General features: G+C 40.7%; 1 protein-coding gene across 1 annotated transcript; it reads right to left on the bottom strand.

Moving 5' to 3' along the window:
- Positions 1–139: 139 nt before the first annotated feature.
- Positions 140–15337, bottom strand: agpat2 (1-acylglycerol-3-phosphate O-acyltransferase 2 (lysophosphatidic acid acyltransferase, beta)). The gene is made up of 6 exons (XM_031734698.2): positions 14741–15337; positions 9279–9412; positions 5493–5668; positions 5287–5382; positions 3949–4021; positions 140–3829 (listed from the first exon to the last, which is right to left on the bottom strand). Exons 1-6 carry the CDS (start codon positions 14923–14925, stop codon positions 3672–3674), a joined length of 822 nt encoding a protein of 273 aa, XP_031590558.1. The 5' UTR covers positions 14926–15337; the 3' UTR covers positions 140–3671.
- Positions 15338–21810: the final 6473 nt, after the last annotated feature.

The following is a 21810-nucleotide window of genomic DNA, read 5'->3' as shown; positions in this document are numbered from 1 at the left end:
TGCAGATATGTGAGCTCGTCTACAATGCTGATGGAAGAGTGCAATTACAAACCTGCTGACCTCATGTGTGTACAGAAAATACTGCAATCAGTGGTAAAAGTATTCAGATACTTCCAGTCAAAGCACACCATGAAAAATGGGATTTTGAAAAAAAATATATCTACAGTCCACATTATGAGAAATGATGCTTTACATAGATACAGTTTTGTACAATGATTGTTTTCTGTAGATAAATGGGATCATTGCTTTAGAATCAGAAAATCATTCTAGAAAATTCATAATTCCTAAAAGTACATCAATGCAATGTCTTTTCCCCCCCTTTTTGCTCCATGAAATTAAATGTTTTAGGTCTCAGAACGCTTTTTGTGCTTCACAGTGCAACATGTCTGCAAACATGCAGTCAAATGTCGCAGAGTTAATGTGGAATATTAATATGAAGTAGCAGAAAGGGAAAATAGAAACAAAGTACCTCCAGGTCTTTATGCCCCAACTTTAAGTCGGAGCGTAGTTTGCTGCTTATGTATGGATCTGGTCTGATGGTGTGCGGTGAACTTTGAGAACTTCTAGAAACAGCTGGAACAAACTAAGTTCTGTCGAACCCCAGATTAAAGCCATTACTGCGGACTCTCATACAGTAAGTACCTTTTCCACTGCTGATTTTAAAACGAGTCCCAGAGGAGGGCAAGACAGGCATTTCAGTACATGACCAATTAAGAAAAGGAAAAAAAAGAAAAAAAAAAAAGAATTTATTTACTTAATGTTATGCAAGGCATTCACATTTACCCAGAATATGTGAAATCAAGAACACTACATTAAATATTAACCGGATACTTATAATGGGCATCTATACCATGTGTGCATATATACACACACACATACAATAAAGGGCCACACGCACACACACGGCTCTGCAGGATGTCAGCTCTGTTTCTCATATCCATCTAAATTACACTTTAATAGCTTTGGTGAAAACAAACATCTTTTTTTATTTTCGCCCACCAGAACTCGGCATGAAAAGTGCTTTACGAATACTTTAATATGTAAGATATTGGAAAATATTCAGTTTGTAAACAATGGCCCTACGGGAAAAAAAAAAAAAAAGACAAAAGATTTTAAAAAAAAAAAAAAAACACAAAGGGAAGAAATTAAACAGGCAGGACTGTTGCAGAGCCTGTTAGCCAAAGCTAACAAATCACACAATCTCTTGTACAAAACACCCCCAACACACACAATGAACAGGGAATAAATGGATAGCACACCCCATTAAATAAATGTATATGGTATAGATAGTTTTTGGAAAGAAACCGATTTGGTAGAGTGCTTTTTGAACATTCGAAACACCTGCTGCAAAGGTGAAAACTGGTCTTAGACAGCCCCCCCCCCCCTCAAAAAAAACCAAAACAAAACAAAAAGGATAATAAACAAAAAAAAAAAAAGAAAGAAAAACTAAAAGAAAAATATAATAACAATAATAATAATGATAATAAAGAACAGGTTGGTGAGTTATTAGTAGTGATTAATAGTAAGGGCTTATGATCCAAACTGGCTTTGGAACTTGCCTGAAATCCGACTCTAACATGTCACCAAAGCAGGGCTCACTAAAAGTAAGTGCACTCAACTACGAACAGCAACGCACGTAGCAGGGCGTACTACCAACGTACCCATAAATCCATTCACATGAGCTCTCAGGAGGTCAGTGAGCACAACAAGGTTAGACTAAGCCTAATGCCTTGTGCCCAGCCCAATAAATCACCTACATTTGATGCCAAGTACATGCAAGGCAACGTCACACTTCTAATAAAGAAAGCAAAAGTCATTTAAAAAAAAAAAAAAAAAAAAAGCTGCAATTAGTAACAAACAAATGTCCTGAATGCTGTGGTACATTGTCAGAGTATGTTTGATGGGAAGAATTAATGATTTTTGTGGCTGTACTCTGAGCGAAGTGAAACTAAGACCTGGGTGTAAATGAAAGCGGTTCAGTCAGTGGTCCGAAGACATTTTCAGTACAAATCATAAAACAAATCCATTTCGAGCAAAACTCACCCAACGATGCCAACAATCAAAATTTGGGCCAAATTTTTGCACTTTTTCTGTTTAAATAATCTAATAGTCTCCAGTGAGGTTAAATAATCAGAACATCACAACTAAATATAATAACTTATTTTCTTAGGATTTTAAAAAACAAAACAAAAACAGGGCTTCCCATCATACCCAATCAATATAACACATTTTCAGTCATTAGATCCTCGAGTTTGTTAGTACTTTGGGATTCCTTGGTTTAATCCTAATAAATGAACAAATACTAGAGATCTAAATCATCTCATAGGTTTCCTCCTCTTGTTTATGGCAAGAACTGCCTTAAATCATTTCATTGGGCCGGCAGTTAAGCAGACCGTAATGAGATAGTAATATATAAAAAAAAAAAAAAAAAAAACCCCACGCACATTGGAAACCTCCCAAAACATCTTTGTCATGGCACAGCAGGAAGCTCGCACTTTGGAACAGTAGTAACGCTGAAAGAATTGGACATTGCACTTAAAGAATTCACTTCTTTTGACACTTTGTATATGAGTAGGAGCAAAAAGGTGATCCTGAAAAAAAACAAAAAAAAAAAAACAAAAACAAAACAACAACAAAGCAAGAGTGTGAAATTAGAGTTTGAGTTCAGAGCACTGCTGGAGGACACTTGGTGCTCAATGCTGCAGACCGGTTGCTTCAATTCATTTTTGGAGAGAGAGACAAACTGGAAGAATGTACAGTGATACACCAACATACGACACACTGAGAAGTGATCAGTTCGCTTGAGTCCATAAATCCAGTACAGATGGGTGCTGTTGTTATACACGGTATCTTGCATTCCTTGCCTTCTGACATCATGAAGCGTGTCATGGAGCTATTGGTCATTGGGTTGATGAGCCAATGTGGATATAGAGTTCAATCCAGAGCGACAGAGCTAGAGAAAGTCGTGGGTGTCCTTTCCTTCCACACGCTCCACACTTTGTGGAGACCCGCACTCATTTTTGTCTTTGGGCAAAAGACTGGAATGCTCAAAGGGGAGAAACAGAAAAAACAGTAAAAGCAAAGGAAGTAAGGAGATGAGGTACTTTGATTTTGTGTATGTCTGTTTAAGCATCCGAAGAGAACTAAAACCAAGGCAGCATGAGAGGAAAACATAAATATCCACTGACATTTATGATCAGAAAAAACCCCGCAAAATTTATCTGCTAAACAGAAGGCAAAACAGACAAAAGCAGGTGAAGATAAAAGGCCAAAGAAAAGTAGAAAACAGCGATAAAGTAAGACAATAAGAAAGCTGAGCTTTCCAAAGCAAGGATGAAAGGTGGACAGAGCCATCCGAAAGGCATGCATGAACAACACACACCCAGACTGTTCGGCTCGCCGTCCGTCATTCCGCTCACAAAGTGCAGAGCAGCTGCTGCTGCTGGGACAGTGAGGGTCAGGACTGACTGTGCTGTGTGCTCAGGCAAGAGGTGGACCGGACCAGGCGTCAACTAGACATGAAGAGCTTTCATCACAAAAAGACTTGTGTCACGTTGTTTCCTGGCCAGGCGGTGGGACAACCTGGGGCGGAGAGTGGGGAGGTCTTGGGGAGGGGTGGGTCTCAGACATGGGGCTGAAAAAAAAACAGGAGGCGGGTGGAAGATCAATGTTCAGTGCCTTACGGGCCCGTTGCTCCGGGTTATGGAGTCAGAGATGTCCAGGAAGGCAGCACGCATCAGGTCAAAGGATTTGTCAGACAGGGATGACACGTCGTCTGAAGTCATCCCCTTTGTCTCAATCTTTGGAAGGATCTTCAATCTGATGACTCCTGCAGGGGCAAAAAAACCCAAAAAACTTTAGAGTCAGGAGTCTCAGGGAACATCAAGCTGTTGTTTTCATGTTATTGTCATTTGACCCTACACAAATTAAAAAGTTGAGGACCGTTACCTGATTTGAACTGCTTTTCTTTCCGTAGATAGAAGTTGCTGTAGGAGGAGAAAACGACAGGTATGATGGGTACCTGGAAAAAAACAAAAACAAAGGCAAAAATAAGAAAACAGACAGGAAAGAAGCCCCAAAAGGAAATGTTTTCTAAACCAATCAAAAAAGGCCGAAATTCCTGATTAAACCAGCAGCACATTTCTTCAAACACACACAAACTCAGCATGACACAAGCATTCTCCATCTCCTCCACTCCTGCTAATCGAGGCCGAGTTGCTCTCTCTCAAGGCCCCGAGTGGCCCTTCAGCAGGGCTGAATGAGCCAAACGCGGCTCCCCCTGGGCGCTGTCCTGTTTCCACTCAATCTGGCTGGTCGGGTACGAATGAAAAGGCTGGACTAACTCAGCAGAAGCAAATGCAGAGAGAGAAACAGTCTCAAGTGTGTAAAAAAGAAGAAGAAAAAAAGCCATCAGGGAAAGGTGAAACAGACTGCATTCACCACATTTCAAATGGAGTTACTCCAGCACTTCAAATGCAAACAAAGTGCTTTTGTTAACATCCACTAAACACCATTTGGAGAACGTGTTAGCAAGCGCTCTGAAGTGTAAGAACCTCTTACTAAAACGTTAATGTGTTTTCTAATGAGAAGCAGCAGGGCTTTATTTTTGCAGACTCTGGTGCACATCTGAACCCGACTGATATCGATCTTCAGCTGCAAGTTACAAAATCTGGGTTCACACATGCACACACCGTTGTAGCTTCATGGCTAGGTCTCATTCGAGAGTGTTTTTCTTTTTGCGTATGTGTAATTTATCCCACCTGTCTGACCCCGAGTGTTGCTATGAAACATTAACTGGAGAACAGAGACCTCCCACCTGCATGCACGCAGAGATAAAGCTCATAAATTTGCACAGCTGAGCTGCAGCCATTTTGAACTGGAGGTCATGTCTGCTGCTGTCCCACCAATCATTTTGTGAGAGCGCACTGGCAATGTATCAAACACAATGCAGAAAAAATATCATAGAAAATGAAAATGACCTGGCTGCAGCCCGGCTGAAAGCTGTGCTCTCTACTAAATTATGATTTCATAATTTAGTCTTGCCCCACATAAGTCTGCTAGCTCCCCCATGTGTCTGGAATCAGCCCCCTCACTATTGGGAACCCTAAGCTGGCAGAAGTTTCCTGAAATACCAACAGAATCATCACAGCCTGTCAGGGTTAAGAGAATAAATAGGATGTTTACATGTATGGATGAAGCAAAATGCTAGAAGAGCTCTAACACTCCCTCCCTCTACATACAAGGTAAAATTTAAGATCTTTAAAGTAAATAAATAAATAAACCTACTTGTGCCTGCACTGCCAGGTGGAAAGCACCCTTTTTGAAGGGCAGCAGGTCGCCATTTTGGTTACGAGTTCCCTCTGGAAATACCCACAGACGAATCTGTGAAAGTCATAAGACAAGGGTGATTTAATCATCTCACATTCTCCAACAAAGATTACAACAGAACCTAGAGATGAAGATGCTTCTTGTGTTAACTGGAGGCAGGTTACCTGGTCGTCCAACATGGTTTTGGCGGCGTCAGCCATCACGCTTTTGGCATCACTCGTCTTCTTGCGGTTGATGAAGACAATCCCGCCCAGCCAGCAAATGAGGCCCACTGTACCGGCGTAGACCAGCTCCTTCTTAGCAATTGTGGTGCAGCGGTCTGGTAGGATCTCCATCAAGCCTGACAGACAAAGCAAGAGACTTAACCTTCAGGATCATGAAACTTTTAGAACCATCACAGCTACTGTATGTACATAGTGGTTTGTTTTGGTTTTGGCAAAGAAACAACAGCTCATCATTTCCATTTCCAACATCATTTCCAAGATGTCTTTGTGCCATGTATGATAGACAACTCTAGGACAAACAGGGCTTGGCTGTACTCCCATGTAATACCACTTTGAACCACAAGATGGTGCAGTAAGTCCAATCTGCTGTGCCCAAAATGAGATATACCAGATGTTAGCTCAATACTTGTAAAGAGTTCATGATTCTATCACACTCACCTGACTTATTTTGGCAGCTAGAAGAGCACAGAGACTGCAGTTTTTCAAAATTAAACATATTTCAAACATCCATAAAAAAAATAATAATAATAATAATAAAAATGTAATGCTATACTACAACCTAGTGAAACGGTGACACCTTGTGGTGACAGTTTTTACTCAGTTTTTTACAAAAACTACTTCTAAAACTAAAATATAAAAATAATAAATTAAAATAAAAGTTAAAGACATTGCAGTTAAGCACACAGCTTTCTACTAGCAGTATGTAACTGCTCTGTAGCTTCAAAGTCTTCTAATATGACAAGTTACAGAGAGTCAATAAGAACTTGTGCTATAATAAATTGTCTTCCTTTCAGTCATTAAATAATACCCCAAATGCAATGCACTTATACCATAGAGACTTTAAAAATACGCCCTCTCAAAGCAGAGAGAGAGTCCACCTGTGGCACGTATTTACACATGAGGACGAAGAGCTGGATATGAACTCTGATAAGTGATCAGAATGGGATATCTGTAGCACCGCCACATGTCTGAAGTGGTGCTATCTTGGAAGGGGATAGCACCCAAACTGAAATCACATGTTTCTGCCTTTTGATTGTAGCTCATTCAGAGAAGGATCAGTGACCAGACGAAACATCCATGCTTTTGACTCTTTGTCTCATCTCTTTATAAGATGTTACTCTGAAAACAGCAGGTGAGCAGATGCGTTTAAACCAAGCTGAAAAAGCAGCTCAGAACGGTGAAGACACTAATATAACATCCGCTCTAGCATCAGCATCTCCTAATGGCTGGGGTGTAGCAGTTGGCATGGCAACTTGGACGCTAAACAAACCGCATGCTGAGTTTTGTCAGTGCTAATTAGATGCCTAGCTCTTCCTCTGCTATCACTACCCTGGCCTTGAGCCTGCCCTCATCACTCACGGGTGCTGAAAAACCCTCTTCCCCCACACACTGATGGATCAGTGTGTGGGGGACACTCAGATTTAGAACAGGGAAGAATGAGATACTGTTAAAAGATATTTCAACTATCAACAATACAAGCTGAAGAAAATAAATAAAAGAAGAATCGAAGCCTTTCTACAACATGCTTTTGTTTCCGACCAGTGTGTAGCTCAGATAGGGTTCTGTGAGGCCTACATTTTATTGATACAGTAAGTTGATCAGTATGTAAAGAATGTTTTCTGAAGCCACATTAAAAACCCATACCAATGTAACAGGTTCTTTCTGTGCCCGTGCTTTGCTTCTTTACCAAGTTTTGTATTATTCAGCTTGCTGAGAAGCAAACAGCATGTGATCCCCTATCAGCAGAGGTTGTGAAAACTGTTCTGTTCTGACAAGCACTGTGTACCAACACAAAGCTGGAATGTAGTAATCTAACAATTGGCCTAGTTTTAACATGCCTACTGCCTGTCTGACAAACCAGAAAAGGTGCCCGTTGCTAAAGTAGGTGGGAGTGTATACACCTGGAAGGCCTTAACATTTGGTTCCAGTAAGTTGTGAGTAGCCTGTGCAGACTTTCCCTTAATGACCAAAGCAATAAAGCTGTAACAGTGGAGCAGCAAGTCTTGCTCCACTGTTTGCTGGCTGATCTAAACTAAACTGTAACAGGATGAGACCAGATCACAGTCTGGCTCCATCACGGCTGCCACAGACAATCCTGCAGTCTGATCACAAAGTGTTTTCACATGGCATAACCTACAATGTAGCCCTTTATTATTTACATATTCCCCAGTTCCTGTTTGCACACAAAGGAACGAGTGTTAAAGTGGAGCACGGCTCAAAAATAGTAGCTACTGAGATCCAGAAAAAAAGAATTGTTATGTATAACCATCGTGACATAGAATAATGATAGTAATAGTAGTATAATGACTCTCAAAAGGAGAGACCAAGGATAAAGTTTGACACAAAAACAAGTTGCATCTGGTACTACATCTGCTGGAACTGAGCCAACTGCAAACATCCGTACCAGTTAGCTGGTTGCTTTTGCACTTTCACACAGGCTTGAGTTTAGCCATCACTACATGCTGACCAGAATAGACAGGTGACATGAACTCTTCTGATATTCAAGATTTGTTCTTGTATTAGTTAAAATGCATATTTTGTGGTTTTGCCAGCGGTTTGAATGAAGATGCCAACTTGTCTGTAGATACCGGGGAACTAACCACAGACAGGTAGTGAAACTTGAAGAAGAGCGATAAACTGGAGCTGCAAAATGCCTCCAAAGTAAAAGTTGTGCCACTGAACACGTTTCCAAAAAAAGCACAACATTTTCCCATTTCCAGTTTGTGTTTCACATTTCAGATTTTCGTAACTGCTTGGTGATTAGTTGGCAACTGTTTGCAGACAAGTTGGCATCTTCCATCTTACAAAATGTACAGGTGATGAGAGTAATCCGCTAGTGACCAGCGCAATCACAGTAATCCTATACCTCTGTGTTCAATTTCACCAAGATTTTCACCAAGACACAAAAGCGCCTTCCTAAATACATTTTTAGTGCTATTGGGCCCCTGATTGGTCTCTCCGCCAATGTGATTGGTGCAGACATTAAATTAGCCATCAGCCGATGAGGCTCGATATCAGCTTTTCCTTTCCTACTTTAGGTCATGAGGTAGACAATTGCCACATGTATATTAAGGTGCAGATTCAAAAATTTCCATGGTTGGAGCTTAACGATACAATTCTTCCATCTGGGACTCATGCATCTACTGCAGAGGAATGCTGCTCCTCCAACTAAAATGTTCAGGACCGCATGCATCATATCTGGTATCAAGTTGCTCAGGATGAACTGGACTCACTGTAAAACAACTCTTCCCTGGTGAGGATTCTCTCTTTTTCCTACTCTTGGTTTGTTTTCTTGAGTCTGTAGGGCTTAAAAACACAAAAACTACAGCTGAGACAAATCTACCGTCCGCATGACTGTCTTGCTTTATTCCTCCTCTCAGATTAAAAGTCGGTGTATAGTGAGAAACAGATGAGACAGGCTGTCACTGCTAAACTCTCAACACATGTTTCAATCTGATATTTATGACCATTTATAAGTAGAGGGTTGAATGCATTTTAAATAACCTTTAAGTATGTCATCACACAGGCCTACCTGATGACAGAGCAGTAAGGACACATCCTGCATGGGTACAAATGCCCTAAGCAGGATCCTAGCAATTCCCAGCCAGCTGGACCTTTACTGCACACCCTTCTCTTTACCCACATGTCCTTTCTGTCTGCTTCACCAATTATATTTCTTGCTAAAATGCCAAATGTCTGTCTTCAGAGAAGCACTAAAAGACTCACCCAAAACATCCAGGGAGCTCTGGTGGTTCGAGATGACAACGTAGGGACCCTCGGTCTGCAGATGCTCCCAACCGCTCACTTCAAATCGAAGACCCAGCAAATACTTGACGTGTCGAACCATGAAACGGATGATCCTAAGAGAGGGAAAGGTTCAGTAAAGTGAGTATGTATTGGTTACTTATGATGTCAGTGTATCGCATATTAAAGCCCTGTGAAATGTAGAAGGCAAAAGCGGAATGTGTCAGGTAATATAATCACAACCATTTTTAAACACATAGGCTAAATGAATCATGTTCAACACCCCTTTTAAGCTTTGGTTTTTTCCTGGTTGGGTAAATAATTACTTGCACCAAGTATAACGCTCCAGTAACCATCGAGAAAGAAATGTTCATCCACCTTCCTGATGACAAACATTACATACAAGAACACACAGGCTTTGATTAGTCAAAGTAAATGCACATTTGTATTTATCTGAACATTTAATTTTTTTATCTTGTTGCAAGATAGTCACTATCTGTCTTACTCTGATAGGCAGGTAGTGAACAGTCCATTTATCAGAGCTAGTCTGCTGACAACAACAAAAACAGCCGTCTTTTGACCTTACAATAACTTACAAAACTATAGGCTTCCATGGGAGCTCTCTCCAAGTATCACAAAAATCTGTTTGTAGTTAGGGTTAAAAGAAAAAAAAAAATGTTACAAGGAAATTTTACTAGAAACTGTCAGGGCATTTATGACCTGACAGTTTGCTGATGCAATGAGGCAATGGACAAGGAAAAAAGAGAAAAAGAAGAAGAAAAAAAATTCAACAGAAACAAGGGTTTTTTGGGCTCCACTGTGCATGATTACTCAAGTTCAATGATGACGTGATTACTGTAAATGTTTGTTAGTCAGCATGTGCTTGTTTATAACTGTGATTTGATGATCTAACAAAGTCAGTTTTTTTTAAGCTTTTCTTTCCCCCTTGCAACTATTAAAAGCCTGAAACTGTCTGATCCACCAGATGAGATCTATTGGGACTTGTGAAACTTAACCTTTGTAGACACAAACATGATAACAACTCTGACCTCTGTTAAGACAAATCCAAGGTGCTCGCTGGCTTGGCTTGGAAAACTTTCGGTGTGATTTTTAACAACCATGATGAGCTCAGGCAGAGTTCACACATCATGAAAACGCTACTTTACATTTTCAGCTAAACAATCATACTCCCATAACATTCTCCATGCTAAAGTGTACCACTAATTTTGGATAGCAAACTAGCTGTGTGACACACTAAAACTGGCTTCTGTCAATAATCTGAATGAAATTTCTCAGAAAAAGAGCAGAGCCACTACCAATCTGGCCTCAGGAAGAGAAATATCTCTTCTATACATAATACTTAAAGAAGAGACCTCGCTCATCCCTGAATCGTATTCTCTCTGTAACATCTTCCTCTGTTTGTTGTCACAAAAACAAACTATCCTCCTTGTAACGTGTGGTAGTTTTCTTGCTAAACCAGCTATTACAGGAACCGCACTCATCTTTAAACTGTGCTTTCATTTAAGCTCAGTTTCATGACTGCACACAAAATGTGTCCACTGACTAAAACATCTACCCAACTACTTAAAACCATCTTTGAGCAAGTTTCAGCTATAACGTATATCCAATGTCACACATACTCACTGAAAACTGTACCACTAATGCTAATAATGTGCCATGAAGGAGCAGCTTTAAGCATTTAGGCACATCGAAACTCAATACTGCTAACTCAAAACCAGGAGTATCAAACATAAGGCTCAGGGCCCAGAATTGGCCCGGCAAAGACTCCAACTTGGTTCGCTAGATGGCTTTGGAAAATATGAAGGGCAATATATTTTGGACTTTTTACTGTATTTTTTTAAATAAATTTTACACCCTTTTCTGCTGACAAAGGCCTCACATGCAGAGTCTTTTAAGAATTTTATAGTGATTCTACTCTACTACAAGTATTACCTAACAGACAAGCAAAACATTTTAAAAATTAAATAAAAAATTTTTTAATGGGAACTACCAGACTATTCTTATAAGAATATACATTGGACATAGTTTCTTACTAAAATACAGCAAAAAAGGTCTTTAACCACCCTTCATGTCTTTATATTTTGTAGGAAATATAGGACATAAGTACTGTATTTACTGAAATGTGCAAGCATACATGCGACTACAACATAAAGAGCAAATAAACTGAGTTTGTGCAATTCTAACAAGCTGGAAGTTAATATTTGGTATAACCAGCTTTATTCTTCAACACAGCCTGAACTCTCTTAGACAATCTTTCTTTACCATTTGAACAATTTAAAATTGGTTCTTTGAGAAGTTATAATGTATAACATAATAGGTGCCCTTTTTATGTTTTAAGTGGCCTTCAGGCAGAACCATTACTCAACCACTTCAAAATAAAAATACAACACAGTCTGGCTCCTTGGAAACAAAATATAAAGAAGTGGTGGTATGCGATTTCTCAGAACCATCTTCTGATGACTGTAGTAGACTTTGGTTCAACTTGCATATATACGCTTGACTGGTAATCTACAGGAAAAATCTTGTTAACCTTTAAACTAGAGTAGCCTTTTGGTTATCTTACAACATAGCGGTGCAGTGATAACACATTCGGTCTGAAGTAAAAGCCACAGGTTATGCAACGATATAGTGTTGCAGCAACTCTAAGTATGTTCAAGGGTAATAAGTGACCTCTGTTGAATGATATTTTATGATCAATCCACTAAGCATTCACTTTGGTTCACTTCATTATCAGCAACCCAGAGAGTGCAATCAAATTTGAACAAGAGGATAAATCACATGCAATCTGGCCACTCCAAAGGTCAGCCTGACCTGTTTTGCCAAAATGTAAAACTGCCAAACTTATTGAATTTACTTATAAGTTTAAGGTCAGTAGGTTGTCCAAAGGGCAAGAATCTAATGACAGTCTCAGGGTGACAGAGCTAACAATTACTTTGATCAGAAATACTATGGCAAGAAAACTGGTTGTTTTCAATACAGCATGTTGAGTGGCAATATTACTCCTTTACCAAAAAGACAGGGCCACTGATCTCCCACTGATGTTCGACACCATTACACAGCACGGAACATGAGCTCATGCAATTGTGAGTGAGAAAACTAAACCCCTGTCCTTTATCTGTTGTCATGAGATCCTACCTAATAACTAATGCTGGACTCATACCCAGAAGTAGCCATTCACATAAGTGATGGATAAAACAGAGTTTCAATTAAATGTAAACTAATGGATGTGTTTCAAGAAATGAAAGCACAACACAAGCTGTAACTTGATGCTTTACAGATGTTATTGACTGAGCGAACTCATGGACACCTGCTGTGGCCTACAGGTTTAATTCAGAGGTAAAGTGACTGGAAACCCACAAGTCTTCAGGCTTTGGTGTGACAGTAAATTTAGGTGACAGAACCCTCTGAATTACAGTGCTCTCTCTTCCAGTCCTGTCTGCCATGTAAAATATCCATCCAAAAAGTCAATTCATTCCCTATCTCAGGTCTGACCTCAGTTCGCTCACTTTGTCACAGACAACCCGTCCAGATAACCTCTGCACTGACAGAACGGTACACTGGTGCAACATGACACCACGGGCACAGCTAACATGACTGTGACACTGTTATTCCTGGAGCACTGAGGCAGTAAGGTCTGCTGTTGTAACAGACATTGCTGCTGTCAGCAGTTCAGGGCCAAGTGAGGTTGCATTGAGGATGGGTCTGATAACTATTCAGTAACCCAGCTCCAATCAGGGGAAACGTGCCATCTGGCATCTGTCTCTTCAGGGTAATTACTGAAATGCAATCATTTGTGTGCAGCAAGCCATCACCACTGACTAGATTTAACCAACCACACAACAACACCCCCTACAACGTGAACACCAACACTGAAGATGTGTTACATTCCTACAGTAAGGATCAGTTGACTGCTTTTTGTGTCAGGTGAAAAATAACGTCTTTGTAAAATGTTTAACATTTTGCCCCCTGACACAGATATAAACTGAGGCAGATAAGACAGAAATATGAAGTTAAATCAGCACTACTAGTAACTATCGCTTCAAGAAATTAGTCACTCCTTTATACACACACACACACACACACACACACACACACACACACACACACACACACACACAGATTTAAAAAGACAGGACTAATTGAGCGGATACAGTGCTAGATTACACATGCAGAGGGCACAAATCGGTGGATACTTGTATGGGTTGGGATTCTAAGAAAGTGCCTGCAGGAAATACACTGAAAATATCCGCTATCTAAAGATATTATTGCTTTTCTTGCGTTAAGATTTGCCAAACATTTTAAAATAGTGCACAGGGTTCATCTTAGCAAATCAAAATTGGCAAAGATGTATCCCCAGATTGACCCAACCTGCGAAAGATGTAAATTGGCAGAGGCGACCTTGATCCATACGTTTTGGTCCTGTCCCAAAATACAAAAGTTCTGGGTGGATGTCTGTGGGGCTTTGTCATGCATATTTGGGATAAGAGTGCCGCTTAATCCACTTTTATTTTTATTTGGGGTCAATTCCGATGGTCTGGCACTACCAGCAGGTGGTCAAAGACTTATTGCCTTCTCTACACTACTGGCAAGACGTCTGATACTTTTGAAGTGGAAGGACGCAGCCCCGTCCACAGTTTCGCATTGGGTTAAGGATGTACTATTTCATCTTAAATTAGAGAAAATTAGGTTCGTTTTGAGAGGCTCTGTAAATAAATTTAATAAAGTCTGAAACCCTTTTTGATATTTTTGACCAACCATCTACGCAGGTTCAGGAATGACATTTATTTATTTATTTTTAATTATATTTGTTTGCTTATTTTTCCTTCCTTCTTGTTCTGTATACCTTGGCTGGTGTTATTTTGCACTGATTGTAAGTTTTTTCTTTTAAACTTTTGATTACTTGACGGCGAACAGGGGTGTTGTTTGTTAGGGTGGGTTTTTATTTTTATTTATTTATTTTTTCTCCCCTCTTTTACTTTTATTTGATGCTTTGTATTTTTGTATTTCATTGTGGAAAATAATAAATATATTAAACACTAAGATTTGCCAAACATTAACCCAGCATGAACACAACGTCACATTAGCACCCTGATTTTTAGCTAATGTCCACTCGCCGTTACTGCCAATGTGTCAAGCGAGCTAATAGTAGCATATGAATGATAGAGAAAAATGCATTGGGAATTTCTTTACTTTCTGCTTATTTTTTGTCTTTCAAATTTCACACAGTTTGGCAGGAAACACCTCTTCCGCCACATTGCTGTAACGGTAACTTAACTCCTCGCAACAATGAGGCCATTATTGTTTCTGCTGAGATTAAAAACCCGAATGCTTCAATATAAACAACCACTGTTGCTAGCCAGCTAACGAGCTAGCGCGGGCTAGCTGTCAGACGGCGCCGCGAGCGACATTTCTGCAAAACTCACCTCATGTTTTCAATGTCTCTGCCTCCGCTCTTTAGTATGCACAGAGGTATAGCGATGAGGGCCAAGACCATCATCCAGGCCACGTAAAAGAACTTTTTGAAATAAAAAACAAACGTGCTGCTGGTGCACATCAGGAGCGGAATAATCATGAGCAGCAGCAGCGGTATCATCCACAGCACATCCATAGCGAAACAGCCGCAGAAACTAGCAGCAGCACTGACTCACGCGGGGTGTTTCTGGATGAGGAAGCCGCTAACGGTTTCAGCCAGCTACGGTGCAAGGGACGGAGGGACGGACCGCGACCCCGACAAACATTTACACAGTGAAGTATTCCTTCAGGAAACCACGGCGGCGGCTGTGCTTCACTCTGGCCCGACAAAATGAACATGAAGCGCTGCTCATCTGTTGCTAAATGGTATCGTGAGGTGGAGTCAAATCGTCATCGGTTGTGAGTTCTTTCTATTTCCGGTTGCTTGGCCACTAAATGGTCCGATGTCACCAGAGATGGTCAGGTATCGACAGAGATTTTGGTGTTACAAACCACACATCAGTTATTATGGCAGTAGTTGTTTAAACTTGGAAATAATTTCTAGATACAGCCACAGCTCCCCTATTTATTTATTTGGTACGACTGCGTGTTCAAAATTTTTAATTCAGCCTCCAAATGGTCATCCTTACTTACAGTAGTTTCACAGCCGATTACAGCACACCATGTGTAATTGGATTAGCAGTGATAATCCAGTCCTCAACTATAATCTGACACTGTCCGTAGCCATGATCATGAAGTTTCAGCAACGTCCAAGAGCTCTGCTTGACATGATTTGGAAGATTAGGATCAATCGGTCATTAATCCTAATTTAATATCCTAATCAAGGACTTTAAACTTGGCACTAGAGGCAGTAACAAGGCTGTCTAATTTGCACTATGTGTAAGCAGTGAATAAAATGTAATGTGTAGGCATATGAAAACAAAACTGTGATTAAAAACATTAATGGAATATTTTTGATCAGCTTTTTTTCTGGTTTTTTTTTTAATAGTTTTTTTTGTGGACTTCATATTACCCACAAATTAAATGACTTAACTGTATTTACAAGTTGGTAATGTTTGCTTTTTCACTGGTAGGGTGTGATGGTGTTTAAACTGGAGTTTAAGCAAACACACTGGTCATGGGTGAAATATTCAAACAGGCTCACTCTTTCACTGTAAAAGATGCATGTACAGACATCTGCACACTTATATCTATATAATGGCTCCCACGTTCACAGTTGCATTTTTTAACAGTACAATTTATTATCAGAAATACAATATATGACTTTCCAAGTTAGAGAAAGATCTTGAGGGGTAAACAGCGAAGAGATTAAAGGTCTTTTAGTGATATCTGGTGTACCGTACTAAATGTACTAAATACAAGAATAACTCCACTTGATAATGTAGCAGTGGTTATGAGTCCATCCATTTGGACGAGTAAAGCAAGGTGAACACGGTGGAAACTGGCAGTCTGAATGTGCAGTGGAACCACTGCTTAGGAAAGGTGGCATGATTTTGCAATTTCCAATAGAGCTGGAGGTTATCCAAGCTCTCTGTTGCACTAAATACACACTGAGGTTCAAAGCACAGGGGAGATCTGGTGATTCTAAATTGGTATAGATGTGAGGTAGATAAAATGCCCCAGATAGTAAGATGACATTAAACTGATGTAGAGTTTTCATCCACATTATCATTATAGTCAAGATTGAAATCTCAGTGCTATATAAATGTTGGATCAATGTTAAAATACTGATGAAATCTGACAGTGTATGTGTATGACAGTGTGATTTATAGTTGGAAAGTTGTTATCAGTTAGACTGTTCCATCGCACCCCTCTCACAGTGGTACACCCCATCTGTACATATATTGCTGAACATGCAATACATTGACACATATTGTAGATGTATGACTGTCACCATGGTCATTATTAGACACATCAAAAATGTCATTAACTGAAGTTAGATTGCTAACGTAACTGATACTAAAGGCGGATTATATTAGCTAGGATGAGTTAGTGAAACAGAGAGAGATGTCTTAGGTGGAAAATTTCAAATCTGACCAAAGTATGCCCTTTCCTTAACTTTTTCATGGCCTTCATTCACTTTTTGGTTTTGCTTTCTTTTGTAGATGAAGCGACTCGGCAAATTGAAGCAGTGACAGTCTGTGAGTTCTCCTTTAACTATAGAGGTAGCTCCCAGTTAGGATACAGACTAGAGAAGGACATCATTCAGTGCAGGAGTGAATTCACCAAAATTATTGTAAACTAATCTTGATTTCATAAATTAATTAGCCTGATGTAAAGTTGTCTTTTGCTGCTTATATGTTAGAGACTAGTCTTTAATAGAACTGTTAAAATGTTTTAATCAACACCATTACATCATTTATCACAATATTAGATAAGTAAAATATATTAATCTGAAGTATTTTAGGTAATTTGTTTTGTTTAACATCAGTTGAATTTCCACTTATGTCCTCTTGGTCTTTAGTAGTTACTTTCACATTGTTTTAATATTAACTGAGGGTGCAAAAGTGGTCAGAATTCAATGAAAATTAAGTTGACAGCGTGGCGGACCATCAGGGTTTCCACTCACACCCAGCAAGAAGAAAAGTGGGATGAGTAATGTTTCTGGGTTCTAGGAGATGTTTTGGCACGTTGTGAAACCAGTTGAGTGAAGCTGAGATTAAAGTTGGAGTAAAATGTGAGTTTTCGTGTCATCCTTACATACCTCCATAACAGTATAACTCTGATTTCACGTATATTAAATTATTGTTTGCTTTCTGGGGTGACTAGTGACAACAGTGACGATTAGATGCCCACATTAAATTATTTGGCTGCCATGAGCAAATTTGACAATGGAACAAAAGAACCACAGCAATGAAATTACAACTACTCACACTCATGTGAATACAATTCCCAAATGTATAAAATACAATTCACACCAAACCATATTATCCTGGGTTACAATATCCTATTAAACAGTATATAAAAAACAAATGCATATTAGTGCTGTCAATAGATTTTTTATTTTTATTTTCGCCTGTCCCGTTTGGTTCTTTTGCCATCAGAATTATTGTCTAAAGGCAAAGAAAGATGCCCAACGGATTTACTTTAACAAATGGACCATCCCGGCCTTGCCGTATTGGTCTATTTGATTCACCTTTGCTTTTATTGTTTATTTTATTTTATTTTCACTTGCTAAATATGGGACAGACTTGACTGGGGAAAAGAAAAGGGAGAAAGAAAGAGGGAAAGAAAAACAGGAGGGAAGAGGAACGCTGATAAAGGGCAAAAAACAAACAGACAAAAAATACATATATCAATCACCTGGATCACCTGTTGAGAAAGAAAAAAGAGAAAACAAGCAAAAAAAAGAGCAATATAATAAACAACATCATCGCGATGGTCTATGTGAATATAACAGTAAATACTAAATATTGAATATTATTGTGCAGCACGTAAGATCGACAGCGCACAGTGTGCTTTGAGGTAGGAGCCAAAAAGGGTGTAGTTTGTGTGTGTGAGCACCCGTGTGTACACCTGTGAGCATGAGCGCGCTTGTATTTAACAGGTTCCTTCATGTAATGATCTGCTAGAGGGTGTGGGGAGCCATAGCCCCGTCTTCCAGGGCATGAAGCAGGTATGGAGGAGATCCAGGCTCCAGACATCCAGAGGCCCTCAGAGCACAAGAGACCAAGGAAGACCAACGGAGGGGCAAACGTGCCACTCTCCCGGAAAGAGCTGAGGAGAGCCCCAGATGAGGGGTCACTCAGCAGCCGCGGAGCAGAAGCCAGGGGGGGTTGCAGTGACGTGCCCATGAGCTCCGCCCGCAGCCAGCTGTGCCAGAGTGACTGTCAATAGATTTAAAAAATTAACTAATTAATTACACAATTTTCTGTAATTAATAGCGATTAATCGCAATTACTTGTTCAGTAGGCCGGTTGCAATGACATTTTTTCAATTTATATTTAAGCTTGTAACTGAAATTTATGCAATATAATGAAGTAAATGCAGAATAAACACAAAGAATGTGTGCTTAATTTCAAAGAGAATTTGAATAGTTTTCTTCAGTCTTTTAGCATTGGTTCTCTCCTGTGAAATACAACTGTTTAAAAAACCTATATACTAACAGGTAAGTATATACTAATATATTATATATATTAGTGCTGTCAAACAATTAAAAATTTTAATCAGATTCATCACAGGGTTACTGTGGATTATTTTTGATTAATCACAATTAGATATTCATTTTTATTTTATATTAATCACATTTCATTTTGCATGAGCAAACAGAATCGAGAAAAAAGGGAAAAAATATACACTTAATATGTTTATTGAACATCTTGAACATTCATGTTAACAAAACACTCTGTAAACATTTATCCACTCTCTCTGTCACTCTTTGGGGAGGCACTTCAAGTCCTTGAAATGAGGAACCAAAGCTATGTAAAGAGTGTCAGTCAATATGTCCGAGGTAGACTTACTGAGTCCCCGATGCTCAGTGAGTGGTTTGTCGCAAGCTGGGTGACGCGTTAGAAAAAGTGCTAGCAGCATCCCCGGCTAACGTATTCGCATCAATGTGATATTTTAAGCTGGAGGTGCTTCAGTGAAAAGAAAATTCCTTCTTGCACAATGTGCATAATACTTTATGTCGGTCAACTGTTTCGTCTTGTTATTTTTTTTAAAAAACTCATCAAGAGTGCATTTATCATCTTCCATATTGAGTTGACTGGTTCAGCTGCCCATTTGCGCATGTGCGAAGGTAACTCTACCTGCCTGAAATGCGTTGACAGAAACATTTCAGAAATTTTGAGTCATTCTCCACTCCAGATGCGTTACTTGCGTTAAAATTTTTTAATCGCGTTGACTGTGATGGCAGATTAATTTGCGTTAACGCGTCAATTTTGACAGCACTTTACATATATATATTTGTTTCATGTATGTTTTTCCAATGACTATTTTTTTAAATACAAGGTTAAAGAAAAAAAATCCCCATTCATATATGTCATGTGACAACCTAATTCCTATGACATCATAAACTTTTTGAGGTGTACTCTCAGTGGCAAGGGAACAATAACAGAACAGCACCACCAAGGCTGGAGACGGAGCAATACTGGAAGAGCATATGGGAGAAGGACGCAACCCATAACGGCAATGCTCAGTGGCTAGTGGATCTGAGGGCAGACCATAGCGACCTCCCTGAACAGGGTCCAGTAACCATCACAGTGGCAGATATCCAAGAAAGGGTCTCCAGTATGAAGAGTTGGACAGCACCAGGGCCCGACATGGTTCACGCCTACTGGCTGAAGAAGCTGACTGCACTCCACGAGCGTCTGGCAGCACAAATGAACCAAATGAACGAGAGACACCCGGAATGGCTAACCGAAGGTCGGACGGTCCTGATCCCCAAGGACCCCAAGAAGGGACCGGTCCCATCCAACTACCGACCAATAACCTGCCTCAGTACTACATGGAAGCTCCTGTCAGGCATCATATCGGCTAAGATGAACAGGCACATGGGTCAATACATGAGCGGGGCACAGAAAGGGATTGGCAAGAATACGCAAAACACCAGCTACTGGTAGACAGAACGGTCAGCCGAGACTGCAAGACCAGACTGACCAACCTGTGCACTGCCTGGATTGATTACAAGAAGGCCTATGACTCAATGCCCCACAGCTGGATCCTGGAATGCCTAGAATTGTACAAGATCAACAGGACCCTAAGAGCCTTCATCAGGAACTCAATGGGGATGTGGCGTACAACACTAGAGGCCAACTCCAAGCCCATAGCACAAGTCACCATCAAGTGCGGGATCTACCAAGGAGATGCTCTGTCCCCACTGCTGTTCTGCATAGGCCTGAACCCCCTCAGTGAGATCATTGACAAGACTGGCTACGGATACCGACTACGAAACGGAGCAGTTGTCAGCCACCTCCTGTACATGGATGACATCAAGCTGTATGCCAAGAGTGAACGAGACATCGATTCACTGATACACACTACCAGGCTATACAGCAATGACATTGGAATGTCGTTCGGACTGGAGAAGTGTAGTCGGATGGTAACAAAAAGAGGGAAGGTAGTCAGAACTGAGGGGATTGAACTACCAGAAGGCAACATTGCAGACATAGAGGACAGTTACAAGTACCTGGGGATCCCGCAAGCGAATGGGAACCATGAAGAGGGCGCTAGGAAAGCTGCAACCACCAAGTACCTGCAGAGGGTCAGGCAAGTCCTGAGGAGTCAGCTGAACGGTAAGAACAAGATCCGGGCCATCAACACCTACGCCCTGCCCTGGGGTAATAGGCTGGCCAAAGGAGGAGATAGAAGCCACTGACATAAAGACAAGAAAGCTCCTTACCATGCATGGAGGGTTTCACCCCAAGTCCAGCACCCTGAGGCTGTATGCTAAGCGGAAGGAAGGGGCCGGGGACTGGTGAGTGTCAGCACCACAGTCCAGGATGAGACAAGAAACATCCACGAATACATCACGAAGATGGCCCCAACTGACAGCGTGCTCAGTGAATACCTCAGGCAGCAGAAACCCAAGAAAGAGGAGGAAGGCGAGGAACCATCATGGAAGGACAGGCCCCTGCACGGTATGTACCACCGGCAGATAGAGGAGGTGGCTGATATCCAGAAATCCTACCAGTGGCTGGACAAAGCTGGACTGAAAGACAGCACAGAGGCACTAATCATGGCAGCACAAGAACAAGCTCTGAGTACAAGATCCATAGAGGCTGGGGTCTATCACACCAGGCAAGACCCCAGGTGCAGGCTGTGTAAAGATGCCCCAGAGACAATCCAGCACATAACAGCAGGGTGCAAGATGCTAGCAGGCAAGGCATACATGGAGCGCCATAACCAAGTGGCCGGCATAGTGTACAGGAACATCTGTGCCGAGTATAACCTGGAAGTCCCGAGGTCAAAATGGGAGATGCCCCCAAGGGTGGTGGAGAATGACCGAGCTAAGATCCTGTGGGACTTCCAGATGCAGACGGACAAAATGGTGGTGGCTAACCAACCGGACATAGTGGTGGTA

The sequence above is a fragment of the Oreochromis aureus genome, linkage group 7 (genome assembly GCF_013358895.1).
Source record: "Oreochromis aureus strain Israel breed Guangdong linkage group 7, ZZ_aureus, whole genome shotgun sequence".
Classification (NCBI taxonomy): Eukaryota; Metazoa; Chordata; class Actinopteri; order Cichliformes; family Cichlidae; genus Oreochromis; species Oreochromis aureus.
Note: the sequence above shows the minus strand (reverse complement) of the source record. Positions and strands in the feature narration are given on the sequence as shown.

Coding starts and splice junctions, on each gene's coding strand:
- agpat2 (XM_031734698.2), bottom strand. CDS start 14,925: ATGGATGTGCTGTGGATGATACCGCTGCTGCTGCTCATGATTATTCCG. Junction 5,383..5,492: donor AAACCATGTTGGACGACCAG/GTAACCTGCCTC, acceptor TGACTTTCACAG/ATTCGTCTGTGGGTATTTCC. Junction 3,830..3,948: donor AGAAAAGCAGTTCAAATCAG/GTAACGGTCCTC, acceptor TTGCCCCTGCAG/GAGTCATCAGATTGAAGATC.